Source organism: Nomia melanderi, chromosome 12 (genome assembly GCF_051020985.1).
Source record: "Nomia melanderi isolate GNS246 chromosome 12, iyNomMela1, whole genome shotgun sequence".
In the NCBI taxonomy this organism is placed as follows: Eukaryota; Metazoa; Arthropoda; class Insecta; order Hymenoptera; family Halictidae; genus Nomia; species Nomia melanderi.
In genome coordinates, this window is record NC_135010.1 from 14,904,339 (window position 1) to 14,928,681 (window position 24,343).

Consider the following 24,343-nt stretch of genomic DNA (forward strand, 5'->3'; position numbering starts at 1 on the left):
AACGTCGAGCTGCTCGATCGAGTGGAAAATAACGATGGAAACCATGTAATTGATTAACCCCTCGCCCTGCTTCTTTCGCGATTGCGCTGGCTGAAATGACTTTGTCGCCGATAATTCCTCGGAAACAACGGACGACTCTACGTTCGTCCACGTCCGCGTTCCGTTCGGAGCAATCGGAGGAATCGATAACGGGGATAACGCTTAATTCTGGATGAAACGAAGAATAATGCATGTCGACGCGCCTCTCGGAGAAATGATTAAAGTTGATTTAGTAATACCGAAACTTCAATGCGAGTCGGTTGAAAGCTTAGCGAACGCTTATAGTTCCCGCGAAGAAACACCGAAGAGTCAGCTCTCGAGTGCTTAGCAGTTCCGGCGTTAATGCAGCGCGCGGTTTTCCCGAAGTTCGGGCGTGCTCTTTAAATCGATGGGGGGACCCTTTCAGATACCCGATGCATTGTCTTCTCGCGGAATTCAGTCGAAAAACCTGAAAGAAACAGGAGGATCGGGAAAAGAGGCGGGCGGATCGAGGGGAACAGTTTTCCGAGTTCAGCAGACCTTGAACGGTACAAAGAGCGATGGCCACTGGTGGTTGGGAAAAGAGAGCCGTCCCGAAGGCCCGCGCGTGGAATAATCATCGAACGTAACCGTGGCCTTGGCTGAAGCTCGAGCCGCTTCCGGAAGAGGTTAATACCCGAAACGCATCGCTGACTCCGGAGGGCCAGACCGTGTCGTGAATGGTCCCGAGTTTCTACGCTCTCTCGCGGCGAGGAACGAGCCAGAGCTATTCGAACAATGCCTATTTATTTGCCAAGATCGTTATCCCGGTTAAAGGTCCAAGACGATCTTTACGGTCCCCGGCGTGTAATGACGCCGCGCGCGGGCGGAGCGGAGCCGGCGGGGCGGTCCCTTTCGTAATCGGTAACGCGTAATTGCCTAATTAAACGCGAACGTATTCTTCAGAGGCCGGGGCAAATTAAACCGAAGACGCGTAAGCTGATTCATTCGTGACGCCGCCGTAATTTGCCCTGCAATCTTGCGCGGCCGTTGGCTGCGCGCGGCGGATCGTTGGGCAAACGCGACGGTTAACGTTGTTACCAAGCGGGCCAGCGAAATTGTCGCCGGTGGGACCGGAGCCCACTCGTTCCTCCGAAACGATAATCCTGTCAAGCTTCTTTCGTTCGTCGTAGGCTTAGCAATTGAAACTCTCCATCGGAACTAGAACATTGGCAATTCAATAAATTAACAGTAGAACAGACTGAGAATCACCAATTCCAAATTTCCCCTCGTTGCAGATTGAAATCTTAAAAAACTCACGCAAGCTATAAAATCATAACACGTGCCAGAGAACCATCGAACCTTCCATTTCCAAACTGGATATCTGCTCCCACAATATCAAAGCTGCATTATCAGTTCCACCGGAAATCTCCACAAACATCCAGCCCCGGCTCACGCGACAATAGCCCTCGTTGTCGGCAGCATTCGGCGATACGTAGAAAGTCTCGCAATATCTCCAGCCATTACAACGGTGCGCATCACGTGACGGTATCTCGCATCGGCCGGGATCGATCGTCGCAGGGAACAGCTGTTGTTCGATCAACTTCGTTTTCACCGGCGGAATTTCGTCCGTGATTCCGTCGCTGGATTTTTCTATCGATCGTCGTCCTCCGCGCTGTCTAGCCGACCAAGGTCGGGCATCGTTAGATCCGAAAGGAAGCGGCGGTGACAAGGACAACCGGCGGGGGAGAGGAGAGGAGAGGAGAGGAGAGGAGAGGGACCAAACGCGATTCCTCGTTTCGAGCGTGGCCGGCGGTCCCGTCCACGGTCAAACCGTAGCCGGCGTTTGTCGGTCAATTAGAGTCCGGAGCCCGAGTACCGGTAACATAGAGGCGAACGCTTGTCGGTGAACGTCCGCAGGGGGTCGTCGACCCAAGCCAGCCAACCCAGGCCTTAGTCGTCGGCTTTAACGCTGCTTTTACCGCAACTACCTTAACTCGGACGTTCGCTGGGCGCGCGCTCTTCTCTCCGTTTCGCTCGCCTCTCGACGCTTCTTCCACTCTTCCGCGACCTTGATCCGAAACTTTTCAACCCTCCCGATAGGACCGTGTCGTCCGCAGCGGAATCTCGGTGGAGACTCGAGTGGGAGTTGCGTTCTGTTGTAATTACCTTACGTAGAATGTCGACCCCGATTGATAGCGACAGTGAGATGAGCTCTGAATATAGGGAATGGAAGTGGAATAATGCAAGCGCGGGGAACGAAAGCGGGAAGAGAAGTAGAGTTTTGTTAATCGTTTGAGTTTCATTAATAGAGATGTAACGTTGCATCTTTTGATCGTTTGAAATCTGTATACTAATTATGAGACACGGATTCCTGCAACTCTTTGAAGGTTCCTTCGTGGTAAACGTTCATCGTTTCTCAACGAAACGTCGCTGGCTTTTTCTAGCCTTTTAAGACTAGCTGCGAAACATCGATAGTCGCAGATGGAATAGCAGCGAAAGTATTGAGCCTGGACCCCGTCGATTCCCCTTCTATTCGTCCCCGCGTGTCCCACTCTTTCGCCGGTTGAACCGGAGAACGTCGTAATCGGGCGTCGAATTCGAACGATCAACGACTCCGCGCGGCGTCGTCAGCTCCTTAGGCGCCTTAATCTCTGTCCGAGCGATTGGAGTTCTGCCCAGAGTTCCTCGGTAAACGCTCGAGAGCATTGTCGAATAAATTAAGACGGCGGGGACGAGCCTGACGTGGTTCGTAATGGCTCGCTCGAATCCACCCTCTCACGGCGCGCGCCCCCGCCTCGCGCGGCGTGTTTCTCTAGCCGAAAATTTGCATGCGATATCGTGTGACTACCAGCTGTTCGCCGGTTCGGTCCCTGTAGACCGGCGCAGATTCGCTTGATAACGCCGCGGCGTTGGAATCCCGGTGAACGAGATCGATTTTTCGTCACCGCGACGCGCTCGCACGCTCTCCGCTCCGATTTTGCGTTTCGCGGGAATAGAGCCGACCGGCGATCCTCGGGAATTCCCGAAAACGCGGTCACGCGAGCCTGACCAAAGGTGAAACTCGAGACCAGAGGTTTTCCCGAGTTACTCAAAGTACAATGCTCGAAAGAAGTAAAACGAGAAGCGCGCGGAATAAACGACATTTGCGTATAGTTCGCGCGAGGGTCCAAGATTGACACAGTTTCCCTCGGCGAAATAGGCGACTCGAAAACTGTCGAACCGTCGAGTAACGTGGCCTCTCTCCCTGTTTCAGCAACTGTTCCGAAGCCAGCAGCAAGGTGCCACGCCTCAGCAGTTACAGTTGCTGCAGCAGCAGCAGCAGCAACAGCAGCAGCAGTACTTGGCCGCGTCGCAGGCCCAGCAGCAGCAACAACAACAGCAACAACAGAACTTCCCCACGGCACCTTATACAGTGATCAGCGGCCAGGAACCGTATGTCGGCGCATTGATAGCCGGAGCGCCGCCCCCGGTCGTGCCACAGTATTATGGAGTCGCACCTTGGGTTTACCCCGCCGGATTGCTGCCGCAAGCACCACCGCAGGCGGCCGCGCCGCCTCCGCCCAGAAGACCGCTGACACCATCGTCGGCCGCAGCCGCGGCAGCTGCCGCCCAAGACACCGCGAATAATTTGGCGCAGACTGTAAGCGGCTAATTAGTCCGTTTCCCGAACGAACCGAAACTACACGCTCGGGCCGCGCCACGTGTTTAGAAATAAATCCCATTGTCGCCGCCGCTGTTCGAGTCTCGCCGATACAGTTCCCGATCGCTGAGGCTCGCTTCTCCTCTTCGTCTGCCCCGGCGCTCCTAGTTTCTTCTTTCGCTCCCTCTCTGTTTCGCGAAGGTCTTCGGCGGCGATTAAATATAAACTGCGAGCAATTTAACGGGCCATTAATGTCTTCGCGTTTCGGTGAAAATAGTTAGGAATTCGGACCGTTGCGTTTGGCTCGGATCACGGTCTCAGGCGCGCGGCGCTTCGATCGCTTCGCTGGGAGTTTTATGTTCGGGAAAGAAGTCGTGACAGGGTGTCTAACTGGTGGCCCGCGAGCCTCTTCCTCTTGACTTGGTACTCGAGAACAGTGCGCTTCGAATCGTTTCTATATCGAGAACTTGGAATCATACGTGAATCGAATCTTCGTTACGAATCTCTGTCAACTTCTGTCGAACCAATACGACCGGCCGATCGAAAGGCGATAACTTTGCGAGAACAGCAGTCGCACACTTCTAATTTTGAAGATGTATATTAACCAGTGTATTGTTCGCGATGTTCACAGGTTCAGGGTCAATACCAGGTGATACCGGCGTATTACGATCAAAATGGGTCCATCGTGATGGGCGGTGTGCGCGGTTTGAGCTCCGCCGCTACCCCCATGAGATTGGTCAGCCCGGCGCCGGTTCTGGTGAACAGAGCTCCGTCGCAACCACCGCCGGGACCACCGGCACCACCACCGCCGAGTCTATACTCCCAGCCGACCCCCACGTCCCACAGCAACGCCACGCCAGGAGAATGTTTGGGTAAGATCTCCGTGCGATTCCTCCTCGAGATCCCACCTCGAACGGAACGGATTCGTTCCCTCGGCGTTGTAGATACGTGTTGTTCTCCTAACGATACTTCCTCCCCATCCCCCCTTCACTAGTAAGTTCGCTAGTTCGTCGAGGGCGGCCGCGTGAAACTGGCCGAGCGGACCTCTGAGAATATCCGCGCGGAACGTGTTCGCCGGTGACCTATTAACCGGTCGGTTTTCGGCCGAAATTGTATCGCGTGGTTGGCGGGTACCCTCGGGAATAATTATCGACGTTCTTTATTCGCGTACGTTTATCGCCTGCATTTCTCGCGAGCTGCCTTTTCGAAACTACCGCGAAGCATGGAACGGTAGCGAGGAATCTTTGTCTTCCGTGACTAAATTACATGGAAACGAAAGAAGCTAGAGGGATCGGAGGAAAACACGTTGATGCTTAAAGTTCGTCGACTTCGCAGGTGCATCCAGGAAAAGATTCGCGCGGATCGTACACGTAGCTAACACAAACGAAATCAATCCTCCGGAGTGCTCCTCGCGGCGGGCACAATGTAATTTACGATAACAGCTAATGGGTTCACTGAAACGCAAGAACAATCCGTCGAGCGGCTCGCGAACGCGCGAAGTCATTGAAAAACGAGACGAGCAGGCCTCGAACGAGCGGAGAACTCGTCTCCCTCCGGTTAACAGGTTAATCGAAGTTTAAGTGTTTCGCGTCGATACCGTTGGCAGTGGCTCGGTCGTTTCGCTCCGCGCCCCCGTCCGTCCGTCCGTCTGTCTGTCGGCCCCCGTATACATATTATGTACATACATGCATGGCGCATCGTGATATCGAGGACGTATCGAGAAGATCCGAGGAAGACACGCGATTAACGTCGCAGTAGCGTCGTCCTTTTTCTGTTTCTGTTGGCTGTACATACGTGTATACACGTCGTGTAATTAACCTCGTGACTAAAAAGAAAGACAAACGAGGGAGGGGAAAGAAACGAGAGGGAATGAGAGACGGAGAACGTACAGAGTTATATGCTTATATACAAGTGGCGTTCAGAAGTTCCCGACCAGATCGTTTATGGATCTTACACGATAAAGGCTCTAAGAATTTCTTCTTATTGACAAATTAAGGATATCGCATGACAAGATACTGTAAAAAAGTCGACACCATCTATTTACACACTGTTTCAGAAATAAAGAATTCAGCATGTTCAAAGGTTCTCGGCCAGAGTGTTAAAACAGAAAGCAATACTGCAAAGTAAATATTCCTCTAATCAACTATTATACTTAAAACGTAATATAAGCGTAATATGCCTACAATTTCTCTATTTCTCAAATAAATTATTAACGACAAAGTGACCGTATCGGAGTAAAGAAATCACAGGCCAAAGGGTTAATCGCGACACGTCGACGGTACAGGAACTCCGTTCGAAAACCGATTCGGCCGAGAACTTTCGAGCGCCACTGTATATAAACACATATATACGCGTATCGATGTCAATATCGGAAGCGCGCGTTGTGTGTATGCGTTTTGGAAGCGGCATTATCGACCCTAGGCTTAATAGACGGTGTAAGGTTGGTAAGGTACGGCAGATTAATTGATAACTAAGAGCGTGTGTGGGTTGCGGGCTTTCGGTGCAGGTCTGGCGGCGTGCAGCGCAGCAGCGGTGGTTGCACAAGCCCAAGCGGTCGCCGTACAACAGGCGCAACAGCAAGGATCAGGACTAGCCGCCGGTTTGGCGGCCCTCGGATACGGCGGCTCCCCTCTGGGGGCACTGGGCTCGCCTGCTCAGCTGCAGAGCACAGGTACAGAAGAGATTCCATCCTAGCCGGCGACCGATCTTTCGGGATGCGGCCGTAGGCTCCGCTGTTTTCAGGCGTCCGGCGGTGTGCGTCTCGCTCCGTGTTCTCTGTTCTGTACATAACCCGAGCCATATGTTTGCATGCCTCTCTCCTGCGAGACACGTCCGTTTTTGTCCTCTTTCGAGAAGCACGTGCACCGTACCAGCGAAGCCCCCCTTTCGCACCGCTCCCCCAAGCCCCCTGGCAGAACGCGATCCAGATCGCATCGAGGAATCGTTTTCACGTTGCAAACCGGAGATCAGTGTATAAACTATGTGTACATTAGAGTGTCTTTGTTTGTCGAGAGTAGCGTAGCGATTCCCGTGTAAAGAATGTAGCAGGGGTCGCCGAGGATGGCCTGAATGTTTGGAGACTTCGACGACCTGTTCGTTGAATCGATATTCAGTCCATAAAGAAGCAAACGTGCCTGTTGTATTAATATATTCTATGACTTCCGTCGCATCCTCTTCGCTGTCGAAGCTGTCTTTGTGAATAACTCCGAACAGCTTACCGAATACCTTTTGCCGGGGGTAATAGAATCAGACCGGAGACCGCGGCGTCCAGCGAGATCCCTCTTCAGGAGCACGTGATTTTGTTCGCAGGTCTGGGCCTCGGCGCTTCGTCCACCGCGCGAAGAGACTCGTTCGACAGGAACACGTCGGCGTTCAGCCCCAGCTTGGAGTACAGCCGCGCGAAGTGGCCCCAGAGTTACGGCGCACTCGGTAATCGTCGTCCTCGTAAAACCGGAGGCGGACCGCGATCCGGAATTTCATTTCTGGCCGGCGGCCGCTAACAGTTGATCCTGTTTATAGGCACGGTAACGGCATCGCCGAGCCCGTTAGGATTATCCTTAACACCGCCGCCAACTTTGGGAGGATCTTTGGGCGGACTGGTCGGCGGAGCCAGCCGGGTGTCCGCCGCACCCGGAGCGGAGGCGAAGTTCCGTGCGAGCGCGGTTCCGGCTTTAACGGCTAATGGAGTTTTCGGCTCGAGCAGTTCCCTTTTCCCCAACTTGGTGGGCAAACCCGGCCGCGGCGGCACCACCAGCATCGGGGACAAAAATGCCGGCGGACGATCACGCCTCCTCGAGGACTTCAGGAATAACCGGTGCGTTCTTTTCGATTTTATTGTGCGCGGAGGCGAAAAGTTGGCTAACTATCTGTAAGTTGAAAGGAGCTGCGGCTTAGATAGCTAAGGGAACAGCTGTTTAGCTAAGTAAGTTGCAGCGAGTAGCTGTAGTTTAGCTAAATGAACGAGAACGAACGAAATGAAACGCGGAGGAAGCGTGGTACAATGGGACACGTTATCGAGGTTTTCTTCCGCTTCAGGTTCCCGAGTCTCCAGCTACGCGATCTGGCCAATCACATAGTCGAGTTCAGTCAAGACCAGCACGGTTCCCGTTTCATTCAGCAGAAATTGGAGCGCGCCTCGGCCAGTGAGAAGCAGCTTGTGTTCCAAGAAATTCTTACCTCCGCTTACTCACTAATGACCGACGTATTCGGGAATTACGTTATTCAGAAGTTCTTCGAGTTCGGCACGCCGGAACAGAAGTCCACCCTCGCTCAAAAGGTAATTGCCTTACGGCATTTGTTTACGTCTCGAATGTTCATTTAACAGTCTGACCGCCGCACCGGACGATTGGTTATCGAGTATAGCCGAGGTTTGTTCGAACAATCGAATCAACTTCGACGCTATGGGACAAGCTAGCGCCGGTGCGTCGATCTGTTGAAATGATGATTATCTTTTGCGTGTCAACTGATTCGACGCAGTGATCGAGGATATTTCGATACTGATGCGGCGAGTCAGAGGCGCGCCGTTCGATCGTCGGAGTTTCGTTACATTGACGGCCGTGTTGCGATAGGTTCGAGGACACGTACTGCCCTTGGCACTGCAGATGTACGGCTGTAGGGTGATTCAGAAGGCTCTCGAATCGATCGGGCCAGAACAGCAGCAGGAGATCGTCCGAGAGCTGGACGGCCACGTTCTGAAGTGCGTGAAAGATCAAAACGGGAACCACGTGGTGCAGAAGTGCATCGAGTGCGTCGAGCCGCGGGCTCTGCAGTTCGTGATCGGCGCGTTCGCCGGCCAGGTCTATTCCCTGAGCACCCACCCCTACGGGTGCAGAGTGATCCAACGTATTCTCGAGCATTGCACCCCTGAACAGACTCAGGGCATCCTGCAAGAGCTGCACGCTGCTACTGATCAGCTCATTCAAGATCAGTATGGTAATTACGTTATCCAGCACGTACTCGGTGAGTAGCATTATCATCGTCGACTCGTTGCCCTTCGACTTGACACTGGAACGCCCGAACAACTCGGAATTAAACAATTCCGAGATAATACGATCTCGCGATAAGCTGGCTTCTCCAGGCAGAATTAAATAGATTTAACTCGATACCTGTCACCGAACCACGGGATAATAGGGGATAATGCCTACCTGCATACACCGTTTTTAATTATTATCTTGTATCGTTTCCCCCACTACCTCGGGATAAGATCATTCGAAGGCAGTTTGTGATTATCGGTCGAACGAGCAACACGTCTTACTTTAATCCTCGTGTGAATCGATCGGACTGCTCGGTAGTTCCAGTGTTAACGTTGTCTAGCCGGTGGCAGGAGGTAACTTGACTTTAACCGATGCGCTTTTAAAGAACATGGAAAACCGGAAGACAAAGCACAGCTGATCAGCAGCGTAAGGGGTAAAGTACTTACTCTCTCTCAACACAAATTCGCCAGCAACGTCGTTGAAAAGTGCGTGACCCACGCCACGAGACAAGAGCGCGCCGTGCTGATCGAAGAAGTATGCGGCTTCAATGACAAGTAAGTTGTGATTCTTATAAATAAACAGTTATTCAGGTTGCCCGGCCGTTGTCAACCGTGATCGCCATCTGTTTTTCGGGCGGTATATCCGATTCTCTGCATACGTTACGTAAACCATGAAAGAGTTTAGTGCGTGACTAATTTCTGTACGTGTTACGAAACAGCGCATTGAACGTTATGATGAAGGATCAGTATGCCAACTACGTGGTACAGAAGATGATCGATGTAGCGGAACCGGCGCAGCGCAAGGTATTGATGCACAAGATCCGCCCACACTTAGGCAGCTTGCGCAAGTACACCTACGGGAAGCACATCATCGTCAAGCTCGAGAAGTTCTTTATGAAGACCGCGTCAGCGATGGGAGTGGCGACGCCGGCTGGTGCTTCGAGCGGCGGAGGTGATCTGGGCCCTATAGGGCCGCCCGCTTCTGCTGCTGGCCCGGTCTCGACGCCAGCCCAGCAGCCGACGCAGGTTCTATAAAGCGTACGGTATCAGAAAAGTAACAACTGCTCGGGATCTTCGTACGTTCTAGGAATACGTACCAAGATATCTACGTAAACAAAAGAAAAAAAATATTTATTGCAACGTATGTATCTATCGCCATTTTATTTATAATGGACGAGGAAAACCGAGGATGCATTTCCGTGTGCCGTGAACTCGTCGTCTCGTTGCCCCTTCTCCCGGAACTGTAAAGCCGCGAAAGCGAGAGGTAATAATATTGACTAAGACGACAATGAAAGCGAAAATGGGTATTGGAAAAGATAAAAAACGATGAGACGATGATGATGATGATGATGATGAAGATGAAGAGAGAGGAAAAGAATTTACCGAGGATGATTTTTCTTATTTTTGCAAAAACCGTGAAACTGAGTGACAGACACACGATTTGTACAGAGTTTAAACTAAAAGAGAGGGGACAACCCGGTGATCACGGTGCAAGGAAAAGAAGAGAATTTTCAGAGCCGAATGTGTGTCAGAAAAAGAAATCAATTTTGTAGAAATAACGTTAGAGGTGCAGTGCATTTTTTCTATTAGTAATCTAAACGTGCTGCCGAGTTATTATATTCGTAGCGAGCCGTGAGTCGATAGAGAGAGAGAGAGGAGTTGTTGTCGCGCGAAAGTTGCACCGATAACGCGTATATCTTTGAGAACCGAGTTTCTTCGAGACGGCTGGACAAGCGATCGAGCTTGAATCGTAAAAGAAACTGCAGTGCTGAGATGGCTGAATGTCTTATCACCGCTCGTTTTTATTCGATCAGTTTCACGTAATTTCGAGACACAGCACGAACAAACACGTTCCGACGATTTTACTATTTTCTTTTATTTTTCTTTTTTTTTCTTCTAAGGAAAAAAAGGCAAAGGAAAAACTACTTTTCTCCCCCTCGTTTCGAGTTGTGAATCGTTCTTTAACTAACACGCGAGTTATCGATCCTTTTTAAACTCAGCACTCTTTCGAGGGAGCGTACAGAGCTCTGACCTCTGGCAAACACTTAACCGAAACACAAAGCAAGCAAGCAAGCGAGCAAGCGAGCAAGCGAGCGAGCAAGCGAGCGAGCAAGCGAGCAAGCAAGCGAGCAAAAAAAAAACGTAGAAAAACCGCGAAAAAGAGAATGAAGTAACAGCAGAACGAATCGCCGCGAGCAGCTGTTCACCGCGGCTGCGACGCGCGCGGGTTCGCGTTAACTCGGTTAAAACAGCAAAAAAGGTTCGAAGAGGTGGAACATTGTGTTTAGACAGCTAGGATAGATCTTAGAGCTGCATGCATTTATATCGAGTTGTAAACGTGAGTGCGATGGCCGTAATATACCATGCACGAGACGTCTTGGTCGCGAGTGTATCGTACCGCCTTTGCACGCTGAAAGTAGTATTATCCTCGCGTGTCCGGTACACGTCCGACCAACGAATCGGTATCGGTTCAGATTCGATAGATGGTTAGGAGCTACAGATACGTTGATTAAAATCTAGCATAGCGTTTGACATGGGAATGAAGCTGAGTAACTCAGACCTGACCGCTGATCTGCCCCCCTCCCCCCCTTTGATTGCTTCAGATTGTTCGTGGAAAACACATTACGGAACACACACCAGAGAAAGATGATAAGCTAAGGAAAAAAAGAAACACCGGGATTAATGTAGAACACATGAAAAGCCGATTTCGTTTGATTCTTGATTAGAAGCCAAGTTTTTAGGAAAGGAAAGTTTCTGAAAAAGGGAAAAAGAAACAAAATGGATCAGTATAATAATACTTATACGTGTAATTTTCTTCTCGAAGATAGAATCTAGCAGGAAAGACGGAAAGAAAGAATAAGGAAAGAAAGGAAATGACAGAAAAATGACAGTAAACAAAATATTAATGAGGAGAGACATCAAGTCGTCAGCACGGTTCTCCTTTGTTCGTTTTACGTTTGTCGCCTTTGAGCGCGGAGCATTTTTTTCTACTCTTAAAAGATCCTTTTTACATCCCTATCCCTTGTATCCCCTATATCCCTCTTCCCCTCGAACCCTTTTTCCCCATTTCGCCGTACACCCCAAAATCCCCACGCCCCACCCCCGACCCCCGACCCTTGAAACCCACTCCCTCCTCCGTCCCCGAGATCCTCGAATTTTGTAAATTGTGATATAAATAAATAACAAATGTGTATAGGTACGACGTGACAAACCCTATCGTGAGGAACCGTAAATTCAATGAATAATTTTATTTTTCACGGGAATTCTCTCCTTTTTAACGGACTTTGTGAATATCGTGTATTATAATAATTACTAATTATATTAAATTTAAATATGATTTACGTTCTAATGCTGCTGACCCTCGATCAACATACGTTATATACATTTCCCTTTCACCTGCCGTATTAGAATGGTCTGGACCAACCCCCATCGATCCCGCCATCCCCCATCTACCCCCGAGGAAACCCGTCGCCCGCCCACACCACCCCCCAACCCTCTCATACACACACATTTTCCAGTTGTAAGATATAGACATTTTTGACAAAGGAGACGCTCTAGAGGAAAGAAATCGTTTACATTTTTGGATTCATTCGATTCACCGCCCCCCACCCCCCAAATCTCCCGTCCTCCGATCGACCCGTTCGAAGAAGCCCCTTCTTTTAAAAGGAAACAAAAAATACGTCTAAAAAAGTTAATCGCAGCCGCCGCGAATCGCGGTGATCTTTGAACGTAACCGAGACCCATTGTACATTGTATAAATGATAAACGCGTTCTTGATGAAAAAAAAAGAAATACGTGCACGAGAAGTGTCAGGAAATTAATGTTCCCAGTGCGTGTGTATCTATATCTCGTTTCGCGCCACATTTACCCTCCCCCAAGTTTTACACGTTCACACGTATAACACACACACATACACAAACACACACATACCCTCTCACACCATGTTTAAAGACACGTTGTGTACACACCGAGCATTTCAATTTGTATATTTCATAACCGATCATTACCCATCAAAGACGGTTGGAAAGAGCGCCTCTCAGCCGTTTCCAAAGAATCCGACCGCCCGCGCGGTTCATTCGGTTTCCGTTTCCGTCGTCTCGTTTCCGCGCGTCTCCACCGATCCGCCGAGCATTCGTTCACCTTCTCCGCGGTCTCTCGATCGCGATTCGCTCCCGGTTAGCCTCGTTGGATCCGTGACACGCGTCGCGAATCGGAAACGTTTCCCCTTTTCTCGTTTCGTTTTCTCGCGGTTCCCGTTTCACGTTCGAGTACGTTGTTCCCAGAACGTTTTCTCCTTGTTTCGAATTTTCGACGCGCGCGACAAACGCGGTTTTAATCGTTCAGGACGTGTGCCCCGATTTCCGGGGATCGGACAGCTCGGGCCGGGGACATTTTCATCTGGATCGCTTCACGAGTACATACGTCTGTGTATATAATTGTTCTTCGATCGGGGGCGCCCCGACGATTGTACAAAAGAGTGGGAAATCTTCGCCAAGTGTTTTTTAAATTCGACGCTCGCACAGCACCGTTGCTCTTCCCGTCTCCGCACGCGTGTCCCGGTGAGAGAAGCAAAAAGCCAGAACGGAGGCGACCACACGACGATCGGGTTGTAATCTTAAACCGTTGTACAATGTATCATAATTTTGTTAAAACATGTGTAGGTGTTAAATATGTAGAATTCTAAAAGGAAACAGAGAGAAAGGACAGCAAGGGGAACCGGGGAACGGGAGAACGGGAAGGAAGTTTACGGGGGACACAGGGGAAAAGAGAGGAAACCAAGTCAAGCTACTCGCGATTTTGTACAAAAAGAGGAAAAAAAGAAAAAGAAAACAAACAAACAGAGAACAGAGCAAGAAAGGAGGGAGAAGCGTAAACGCGTTTTTTAGGGAAAAGATAATAACGAGTGAAACGAAATGAACAAAAAAAAAGGAAAGAAGAGGAAGAAAAATAGCCGCTTTCTTTGTAAGATATTGTAAATAACGATTTATTAACGAAATTGACAAATTCTTAGGTAACCCTTTCTCTCTTTCTCTTTCTTCTTCGCGCGGAGATTACTTACTGCGGCTGGTTCGACCGGTTCACGGACATTATTTAGGGAAACGGAAAAAAGAAGAAGAACACGTAGGACGTGAAACGTTTCGGGAAAAAAAGGAAAAATAGGTAAAAAAAAAACAGGAGGAGGAGGAGGAAGCGTAACGCGCGAGCACGCGGTGCTTCGTCGGGTTTTTCAAGCGACTCGAAATTTCTCTTTCGGTTCTGTTTGTTTTCTCGTTTCTCCTTTCCTTTTTGGTTTCGGTCGCTCGATCGGGTGGCGGCGGTTCTCGTTTCTTTCGGTGCTCCTGGAAGGGAGAAGAGAGGAGGCGTCGCTCGTCGATCCTTTCGGAAATCGCTGAGAGGAGGCTGCTCGTTTTTGGAGCCGCGTATATAAACAAACAGGGGAAAAAACGCAGTGAAAACGGGAAAGGAAAACCTTGGAAAACCGGGGAAAAAACTGTACACGTTCACGATATATACAACGGGGAATAATAATGGGAAAAAAAAAGAAGAAGAGGAAACGCTGAAACTCTCGATGTATACCAGAGACATTGACATTCCAACCGCCATCTTTTACATTTTTTTTTTTTTCTTTTCGTTTGGTTTTCTCACCCTCGGTCGACAGGATATTATACTTGGTCGTTTCACACGCGAGATATATTTCACGCGAGCAAACGACGTTAATGCGTTAACTAATATTTAAAATAAGGGAATGACGATAGTTCCTTCGTCCGTTGTAAATCGCGCTCTCATCATTTGTAAATTAATAACGTCGGGAAACGAACGTCTCATTTTTTGTAATAGAAGCATCGATGTTAATAATCATCTTCCCCACCCCCCAAAAAACGCCCTGTCGAATTATAGGAAAACCCGTAGCAGAACAATGGACAAAGAAAATAAAAAAGAGATAAGAAACAAAAAAGTAAGAAAAGAACGAAATGAATACCGAAGTCATAGCAGAAGCGAACTCGAACGCAAAATCTCATGTCTTATCAGCTAAGATTATTTGAGTACTATTATACTTTTTATTATTATAATTATCATTTATTATTATTATTATTATTATTATTAATTATTAATTATTATTATTAATTATTATTATTATTATTATTATATTCTTACAATTAATACGATTATTATAATAATTATTATTAATTGCTATAATTATTATTATCTATATTGTTTGATTAACGACCTTCCCTTTATTATTATTGCTATTTACTAATGATTGCTAGATACACACATCTATATAAATATGAATATAAATATTATATATATATATATATATATACATATATATATATATAAAGAACACGCGTAAGGCAAGCTCACATATATAACGCTTTATAAATACGGTACATATAAATACGAATACACTTTCGTTTTACGCTCCGGCTGTCCCCACATTTATACAAGTCCTTCTCGTCAACGAAAAGAGACACTTTACTTTTTGGACCCCCACCCCCTTTCAGTTCCATTATATCTTTTTCTTCCCCCCTCCCTCCCCCCCCCCTTCCCATTTTGTTTTCTTTTTCTAGTAACGAAACGTTTAGCGAATAGGTTCACCACCTAATTGCTGTCGTGTTATATATATATATACATATACATATATCTCTACTTAAGCGTCTGAGGAACGAGAGAAGAAAAGAAAAAGAAAATTCTTAAAACGACATTTTGATTATAAATAGTGTAAATTTTTTATATAGCGCGAGAAAGGAACATATTATTGGTTGCACGACTTCGACGAGGTGCCCGTGCACCGTGTATAAAAAAAAGAACAAGAAATAAAACGCAGAGAGAGAGACACATGCACACAGACACAGAAACACGAAGAAACACGTTACACGACGGACACGAAACACAAACACGTATACACGGAGAAACACGAAAGAAGACGAGAAAAATTCTGGGAAAAGACGAGACGGTCTTTTCGATCATTTCTTTTAATTTGCCAACGTTCGACGTACACGCGAACGAATTCGTTGGACGTAATCGTCGTCGACTCTGATTTCTCGTCGTTTCGTTTTCGCCCTTGCATTACGGATCGCCGCGATCCCCAGATTCGCGTCTGTGCGAAATGAAATAACGATCCGACCGAAAATCGAAAGGATAATAAAGGTGACGAGAATGACGAAAAAAAAACAATAAAAAATCATTGGTCGTCCAGCCGAGCGAATCGTTGTTGCGTACAATAAGTCCGGTTGCCTCGAGCGTGTTGTACTCTTTGTAAAATATGTAAAAGTGTGCGAGACAATTGACAGTATTTCCTGTACACACGGTGTTTGGTATGGTCGTTTTTTGTAAATTCCCGTTGCGAGGTATCGTCGCATACGATTCGTCGCCGACACAAGCTCGAACGAAATTATTTTTGTTAGCAACAGAAGGATCCGAATCGCGGGATTTGTAACGCAATTTCCATGTAACGATACACGCGCGTCGGCCGTCGCGCGCGTCCGCCGTTCGACCGGAAGTCCTCGACGATCGACAATTTTCACTCGAACGTTCGAGTGCAGTACGAGAACCTTGGAGTGCAAACGGTTGAAACGTTCGCGTGCGAATTATTTAAACGAAACTCGAAGAAGATCCTTTTGAATCGACGGACTCCGGCGTCGTCGGACGCGTCGCGGCGGCGTCTCGCATTTTCAAGTGGGGCACCACCGTATCGCGTCGACATCTCTCTGTACATATAACGAATCGTTATCAACAAATTGACCGTATGTTTTTTCTTTCTTTCTTTCTTTCTTTCTTTCTTTCTTTCTTTCTTTCTCGCTTTTGTGTTCGTCGTCGAAGCTCAGACTCGTTCTCGATCACGCGGTGCCCCGTGAAATTCTAGCAACCAATCGAATCAATCGCTCGTCTGTAACTCTCCAAGCAAGCAAAGATCAAAATTCTGCTTTCTCGATCGGAATGGAATAATAACGGTCAAAGAAACACGAACGAACGAGAAGGAAACAAGAAACAGACAATTTGTCGCTCGATTCGGCGTAAAAACAGCGAAAAGGAAAACAGGAAAACAAGGAACACCGTGCAAAATTTAAAATACGACAGCGTTTCCGCGCTGCGTTGCGTTGCGTCGCGTTACACGTTGCGTTGCGTTGCGTTGCGTTGCGTTGCGTTGCGTTGCGTTGCGTTGCGTTGCGTGAATGATCCCTTTTGCGCTCCCTTTTCAACCTTCGATGTTTGTACTTTAGATACGATCGTCATCTCTCTAACCGCTCTTTCTCTTTCGTCCCCTTTTACCTCGCGTCCAGACGCGCCCGTTTTGGATCGCACGCGAATCTTCGGCGTGAGACACATCCGAGAGAGTCGAGAGAAAATCGTTACGGAAAGGGAGGATAATCGAGAGGGAAGAGAAACAATGTGACACGGAGAGAGAGAGAGAGGAAGAGAACGGACGATTGAGAGCAGGGCAGAAAGAAGGAGCGGGTTCCGTTCGGGGCCGCGTCACGAGGATTCGAAAGAGAAAAAACAATTAAGCAAACCCTATAAATAATTGATTATACATATATATATACATATAAATATATATATATATCTGTATATGTATACCTTAAAAGGATAAAAAAAAACACTTTGAAACCTATCGGTATATGATATATATGTAATAAGTACTATTTAAATATTGTAACAATTGTATATGATTTTAATACTACATGCTAATTGTATTATATATATATGAAGGATCTGCGACCTCCCACTTGTAGCACACACTCGATCGTACGCACGCAAACATTCAGGCATCCACGTTTTACACGCACCGAGACCATTCTTCTCACAGCTTCACACAGAATACATCAAACGACACGGAGAACACACGGAACCGACACACAGTGCACGACACGTACAACACGCGTGATGCGAGAAACACACAGTGGAAACACGAGAAAACAAGAGACACTACGAAAAACACCATCACCCAGGAAAACAGCACGTCATCCTCATGATCCACCGGTTTTCAACTGCCATGGCGCTATATATTTATGTGTACGAGCAGCAATTAGTCGAACGACAACGGACAGCAAGTAGAAACATGGTTTCGAGTCTCGCCCTTCGTCTCTTACGCGCGCGAGCGCGCGAGACCGAAGGGAAGACGAGACGGAAGAGTAGAAGTTAACATCCACGGGAATGGTGCGCCCTGATATTAAGACTGATGTACAGTTGCGCGCTATTCTCATCGCGAAGTATCATCGTTCCTCGTCATTTCTCTCCACGATCATCCCCATGACACGCGAACCAACGCGAACAGACACGAATACACAAACACCGTACACACCCCTAACCCTTCGACACCTCATCACACCTATGTAAGACACACCACCACGGATTCGCAGGGCTAATTGAACATATATATATACACACATCGTATATATTTGTCAGATATATGTCATATATGTATGCGTACACACTTGTTCGTCACGCCGCGCTGGCTCTTACAGCGCTCGCACGCGAGCCGGATCTCTGCGCGTCACTTTCTCGGAGGGAGGAAAACGGGAAGCCGATTCGCGGCTGAAAGCTGTTCGCTCCCGTTCGCGGGATCGAGAATCGAGCGGAGAATGAAGGAGACACGTCGCCTCGGCGCGCGCGGTCCCATCGGTTTTTTTCTCATTTCCGCGGAGGAGAACGACGAAAGGAAAGGAAAAAGGCGCGTCGCGTCGCGTCGGGTAAATCGTAAGTTGTAATATATATGTAAGGGTGTAATAAGGTGTAATGTAAATTGTTTGACGTTGCGTTGTTACTCGATACCGTTCGGAGGAGAGGCGTGAAATTTTTCTGATCCTTTTTTTTTCTAGCGGATTCTCATCGTCTTTTTCTTCCTTTTACTCTCGTTTCTGTTCGTTCGTTCGTTTTCGTACCTTTTCGGAGCTCTCTTCTCGTTTCGACCGTTTTCTTCTATTCTCCTTCGCGTTCGCCGCCGTCGTCGACGGTCCCCGTGTGAAATGGGGGGGGAAAACAGAGAGAGATCCCGGCGCGGAAGATTCCGACGAGCGCGCGCGAGAGCAACGTACGAGCCGGTGATGCTTCTGGGACACACGGTAGATATCACAGAGGGATATAAACAGAACAAAAAAAAAATGTATTCCATATTAGCGGATAAATTAGATAAGTGGGATGAACAGTCGTACGGATTTAAAAAAAAAAAAACAAAACTAAAAGAATTGCATAACTTGTATATTAGTGTATAGAACGTAGTAGAAACGATGAAATAGCCACGAAAAGAATCATTTTCGACGATGTTTTTTACAAGCAGGCAGAACAGTGCGAGTAGATTAAAGAGGCAAACAAGTAATAATAAATAATTAACGAAAAAAAAAGAATAAAGAAAAGAAACGATGATGATGAGGGATAAATAAATGAACAAGCAAACACGTCATTGTACCCGTTTAAGCGAAAATATTCAACGTAAAAGGGAAAACCAAAAACACGTGGATGTAAAGAAACAATGGAAATACAGAAAATAATAGGCTGACGAGAGAAAGTGAGTGAGAGAGAGAGAGAGAGAGAGAGAGAGAGAGAGTATGTTGGAAAACGGCAAAGAGAAAACACTGTTTATAAAAGAAAAAAAATAAAAGTTGACGCACCACGAGAAACACACACCCGCCACCTCGAAGGAAAAGGAAAACGATTGTAATAGAATTCAACCGATACACGTACACATGCTTCACACACACACACACACACACACATACACATACAGACACACAGTTTACGGTAAACCCGGGAGAATAAAATGAATTGCGAAGAACGTAGATTTTTTTAAAATAGCCGCAGACCTTGGGAACGATGGCCGAAATCGTGACCGGGATTTTCGAAGAAACAGAGCAAAAAGAAAACCGCAAAAAAACTCGCGAACGGGAAACACTTTTTACTGGCGCGCGCGCGCGAAAGCTCGATGGAAGGCGAAGAAAACATTGTTACCGTATTAATGTCGTGCTTTCCCAGCCCCTCGTTCTCGAGACCTTTCGACTTTCCGTTGCAGTCCGCGTGCAGATTTTCGTCGCGTCGAAACATTCGCTCCCCCGATTGTTCGTTTCGTTCGCCAGTTTGATCAACAGAAATAAAGAGAAATAAAGAGAGAGAGGGAACACACAATTCGACAAGAGTTTAAAGCAGAATACAAAAGAGGTAATATGAAATTAGATAAATAACAGAACACGCAAACAGTTTTCTTTTCGACTCGTGGTGGTAGGCAGTTGAAACATTGCCCAGGTCCAAAGAGTTTTCCGTTTTCTCCGGCTTCTACGTTTGTACGTTCTGTCGACGCCGACACGCGAAATGCGTTTTTTCCGCCGATTATATATGTATTGTAAAACTATTCCCAGGAACGATAACGCGTCGTTACGGTATTATTATATATACTAATTAGCGTCTTTGTCGATTGTATTTCATATTTTCTAGAACGTTAATAAAATGGATTTTTGAATCTGAGTATATAATGTGAAAAGGAGGATGTCGTGATATAACTTATTACTAAATAAAACGAATTATTAACAAACAAACGGGGAAACAACGTCGCACAGAGAGAGAGAGAGAGAAAGAGAGAGAGAGAGAGAGATCAGGGATGAAAGTACAACAGCGTGCGGAAAACCGATGGAAATCCCCCATTTTCTTTTTCACAGCATCGCACAGCTTCTCGCTCTTTGGATCCACGTTTTCGCTTCGGTCATTTTTCATTCTGGTTTTTAATCATCGTCCCTATCCGCTTTTCTTTCATTTATCGAAAATTACTAAGCAAGTGTCGCATCTCTTTACAAAAGTCGAAGGAATTAACCCTTTGCACTCGGATGTTTTTCATTAGAAATATCTTAACATCTTCTGACGAGATAAGGACGATATTTTTTACATTGAGGAACAAAGCTATTATTTCAATATTTCCCAAATTGATGCACAAAGTATAATATTAAATATCAAATTTTATATTACTGTATGAAACCAAATGAGAGTCACCTCTCTAGTGCAAAGGGTTAAAGACTTCAAGTTGATCCGATTACAGAATGATTCGAAATCATTGTCGGTTTTCATGTTTTAGCAACTATAGTTGGGACACTGTGCTTTAGAACAGAGATTTACTTACCTTGACGAGTAGACTTTAAACGATGTTTTTATACAGGTATCAAGATTTTCTTTAGAGTATATCTAGCTTGGTTTTATCTAATCACTCGTGAATCTTAAGTCGTATCTTTCCGAATCACTCTGTATATGTTAGTCGTTTCGTAGCAAGCTACCGCGTGTATAATTCATACTGTTAAGTGACGTTATCTGTAAACTTTCCGTGTCCCCGTGTTTCGTCTTTTTTCTTTTTTCTACATAGAAGAGGAACGCCTACTTAGCCGGGTCTTATTTATTATCGCGTCGAGCATCCAAGTTAATTGGCAGTCAGTCCTGATTAGACACGTCTGTAGAGAAATCGAACGCGTCAGGATTACACGACATCTCCGCATACTCGAGCAACAAATTAATAGTGAATTAACGGTATTCTAAATGTAATATGTATATGATGGCTGTACAAATGTAACATTTTTTTCCATTGTGTATGATGTTAAAACGGTAAACGAGAAAAAGCAGCGGTAACGTTCGATGCGAGGAGATAAGAAACGAGGTACAATTGGAATTTTATGAAAACGGGATTAATGGGAAACGGACAATTAAAGAAGAACACACGTGTGTGCGTGTCGATCGACATCGATTGAATGATTCACCCATGAGCGATTTACCAATAAACTGCTATTACTTTTAATTATTATAAAGTACCGTTTCTGTAATAACATTATGATATAAAACCATACATTGAATGGCAATACTGGGGTGGCTTTGGTAACCTGTTCCCGCTCTTGATTGCGTTTCTCGAAGGCTTCGTGTAACGTACAGATTCATTTAAAAGCTTACTTCAAATTTCCTAATATGACATAAAGAAAGAAACATCTCGTTGTCGTTAAAGATAAAGTTTATTGTTGTTGCTGTTCTTGTTGTTGATAATTGATTTCTCGGCTGGAAACTGTATACACGACGTGAGCCAGAAAATCAGAAGCAAATCGAGGACAATCGTACCGATGTGTAGGTGTGTTGCCAATGATAACGAGGGACGAATTTCCATTAGTAAAAGATTCGACGTCTGGTGTGTCCGGTGGGCCAATATGGCCGTCGATATCCGTAGACGAAATACAGAGATGTAACTCTCATGTTCTTTATTCACTTTCTTCCTTGGAACGCTCCCTTTCGGAGCGTCGCGATTTCTTCTTACGCCGACTCGGACTTCTGGATCGGGATTTATGCCTGCGGGATCGTGACCGCGATCGGTGCCGATGCCTGAAACGAACGGAGACGATTATCAGTTGCGGGACGTGCGTACAGATTGAATGCGGGGTGATAAAATTGCCGAGAAATAATGCGATAAGTAAACGAAAAGGGAACGATAAATGGATTTACTGTTCAAGTAGCAATATTTTATGTACCGACATCGCCTTATTTCTTAACGCTGCACCGCTTTATTACCGGTCTTTGTGACGATACTGGGAACGAGACCTGTCGCGATCCCTCTCCTCGTCGCGCGACATCGAGTCCCTTTCTCTGTCCCGCTCGCGGATCATGGAATCTTTCTCTCTCTCGCGGTCTCGGTCCCTCTCCTTGTCTCGTTCCCTGTCCCTTCCCATGGAGTCCAGTTCTCTGTCTCGATCTCGTTCTCTTTCCCGATCTCTCTCGCGGTCCCTGGAGTCTCTGGGTGGTATCAGAGGTGGGATATTCGTGGGTGGTACCATGGTGGGTATGGTTTTCGGGCCAGTGTCCTTGTCGTCCTCTCCCTCTGTCATTGGAATAGCTAAATTCGTCGGCTGCCAGGTCTAAAACAAATAATTTTAGGATTCGAAGTTCATCTTGCAAGGAGTATTAAAGGGTAAGAAGCATAGAGTTTCACTTACAGGATCGTTGCCCCATTGATTGTCCTGCGTGGGTTCGTAACTTTGATAATACGGGTCCGTTTCTGGCATGTAGAAAGGAGCTGGTTCTCCAGGGTATCCAGGAGGAGGCATGTCAAACGCAGGAGGCATTCCAGCGCCTGGCGGTGGCACACTCATATCAGGGAAACCTGGTTTTCTCGAATACTCCCTCCTGTCCGCGGTCATTACTTGTATCACATTTCCTTTGGGCGGGGATTTGTCGAGGTTTCTTCTAGAAGCTAAACCCGAACTACCAATTACATCTATCGTTCCTGCCATTTTCCTCCCTGGAGGCGGTCCAGCTCTTTTAGGTCCCATTATACCGGAATATTTACTATTATCGTTAGTGATTGCCACTTGAGGTACTCTCATACTGCCCGCACTCCCACCTCCTCCTCCTCCCGCATTCAATATTAAACCTACACCGGATTCGCTTCTCATTCTTTTCTGTCTTTCGCAGTACGCTCTCCACGTTTCCTCGTTGAAACCGTAATTAAAATAATCTGTGATATCTGCACCAGGCTGTCTCCAAGGTTTATCCTCCAACTGATCTAAATTGAATTCGTGTGCTGGCATACCATTAATAACTCCTATTGTTTCAAATTCATCTATACTAAATTTCCCGGGCTGTTTATTTAATTTGTCTGGTACTCCGGATGCATTCGTGAGTAATCCTCCTCTTTTAATGTTAAGGCTACCGTACGCAGGAGTAGATTTAATATCACCAATGACAACGTGGACGTCATCGTCGGAATCTGAATCACTGGCTGCTTCTCCATCCTCTTGACTGGATGGTTCTCTTATGCCATTTTTAGTTACTTCTGTATTGCTATCATTTTGTATATTATCGTTCGAAGGTGATTCTTCTTCTTGTGGTTCTACCTCTTCGGGTACCTGTTAAAACGGCAGTGACATTTACAATACAGCATACGGTGTTGCATAGTTTACATGCGTACGAGGTTATGTCAACCGAGAAACGACGCGATTAAATAAGGTCAAATAAGTGCATTTCTTCTCTAAAAAATTAATATCTGCAACCAGTATAAGCAAGACTCGTGCATCTCTGAATCGAAATCCTTCCCAATCCATTTTATTATAATTAAATCCGGCAACAACAATTAGATATACAGGTTAGGGATAGCGTACCTCTGATGTTGGGTCAGGAGCTGTTTCTGTCTTTTGATCATCCAAATTTTCCGATTTTTCTTCGGCCGTAATAGCTGTCGAATCATTTTCTTGACTCTCCGGTTGAACGGATATTGGCGTGTACTCTTTTCCATCAGTTGAGTCCCCGTATAACCACTGATCCTCATTCTCGTCCGCCATTTTTCCTTCTATCCAGCATGACAACTACGAAACCATCCACTCAAGTAAGTGTGTACTTCAAATGCGAGCTTATAGCGAAAAATGAGTGCGTCGAAACATTTTCAATTTAATTTCCTTTATCTCTTTCCAGGACGGAACTATGGGCCAATTCCAATTCATCGTTAATCTCAAGAACTGTAAATTTTTAATATAAAAAACGTTGTAAACGTTCAATAAAGTCCGGATATCAGCATTTGGTAAACAATAAATTTGTATAATTATTTACACCTGCCTCTCAACGACGCTTCATCAACCATAATTCTAATTTATGGAATATAAAATTAAAAAATCACCAATAATTTTTAATAACATAATTTGAAAAACCCCCCACTTCTTTAAACAAGTTTGGTGGCGCCACCTATGAAAGTATTGCTCAAACTTCTAGCCAAATAGTGCCACATT

General features: G+C 46.4%; 2 protein-coding genes across 5 annotated transcripts in view; one reads left to right on the forward strand and one right to left on the reverse strand.

The window, feature by feature from the left end:
• Positions 1-20,067, forward strand: part of pum (pumilio) — a 110,297-nt gene extending 90,230 nt beyond the window's left edge. For 2 of the 3 annotated variants that reach the window (XM_031980045.2, XM_076372714.1), the window contains 9 exons: positions 3,254-3,640; positions 4,272-4,512; positions 6,147-6,311; positions 6,950-7,069; positions 7,160-7,454; positions 7,676-7,916; positions 8,209-8,599; positions 8,999-9,167; positions 9,332-20,067. In XM_031980045.2, the coding sequence (XP_031835905.1) occupies positions 3,254-3,640; positions 4,272-4,512; positions 6,147-6,311; positions 6,950-7,069; positions 7,160-7,454; positions 7,676-7,916; positions 8,209-8,599; positions 8,999-9,167; positions 9,332-9,647 (2,325 nt within the window). In that variant the 3' untranslated portion in view covers positions 9,648-20,067. The remainder of the gene's footprint in view (positions 1-3,253; positions 3,641-4,271; positions 4,513-6,146; positions 6,312-6,949; positions 7,070-7,159; positions 7,455-7,675; positions 7,917-8,208; positions 8,600-8,998; positions 9,168-9,331) is intronic. The other variant, XM_031980046.2, reaches the window with a different exon arrangement.
• A 1,279-nt stretch (positions 20,068-21,346) lies between these two features.
• Positions 21,347-24,034, reverse strand: Fip1 (Factor interacting with poly(A) polymerase 1). 2 transcript variants are annotated; one of them, XM_031979967.2, is made up of 4 exons: positions 23,723-24,034; positions 22,559-23,470; positions 22,167-22,480; positions 21,347-21,950 (listed from the first exon to the last, which is right to left on the reverse strand). In XM_031979967.2, the coding sequence occupies exons 1-4, from the start codon at positions 23,900-23,902 to the stop codon at positions 21,830-21,832; spliced, it is 1,527 nt and encodes a 508-aa protein (XP_031835827.1). In that variant the 5' UTR covers positions 23,903-24,034; the 3' UTR covers positions 21,347-21,829. The 2 variants fall into 2 exon arrangements, with proteins under 2 accessions (XP_031835827.1, XP_031835826.1); XM_031979966.2 differs by having other exon boundaries at positions 21,349-21,950; positions 22,137-22,480; positions 23,723-24,029.
• Positions 24,035-24,343: the final 309 nt, after the last annotated feature.

What these genes read in the sequence shown, in the direction of transcription:
- Fip1 (XM_031979966.2), bottom strand. Translation starts at nt 23,902, where the DNA reads ATGGCGGACGAGAATGAGGATCAGTGGTTATACGGGGACTCAACTGAT. An exon ending in ATCAATGGGGCAACGATCCT is followed by an intron (nt 22,481 to 22,558) that starts GTAAGTGAAACT and finishes TATTTGTTTTAG; the next exon opens with ACCTGGCAGCCGACGAATTT. An exon ending in CAGTATCGTCACAAAGACCG is followed by an intron (nt 21,951 to 22,136) that starts GTAATAAAGCGG and finishes CGTTCGTTTCAG; the next exon opens with GCATCGGCACCGATCGCGGT.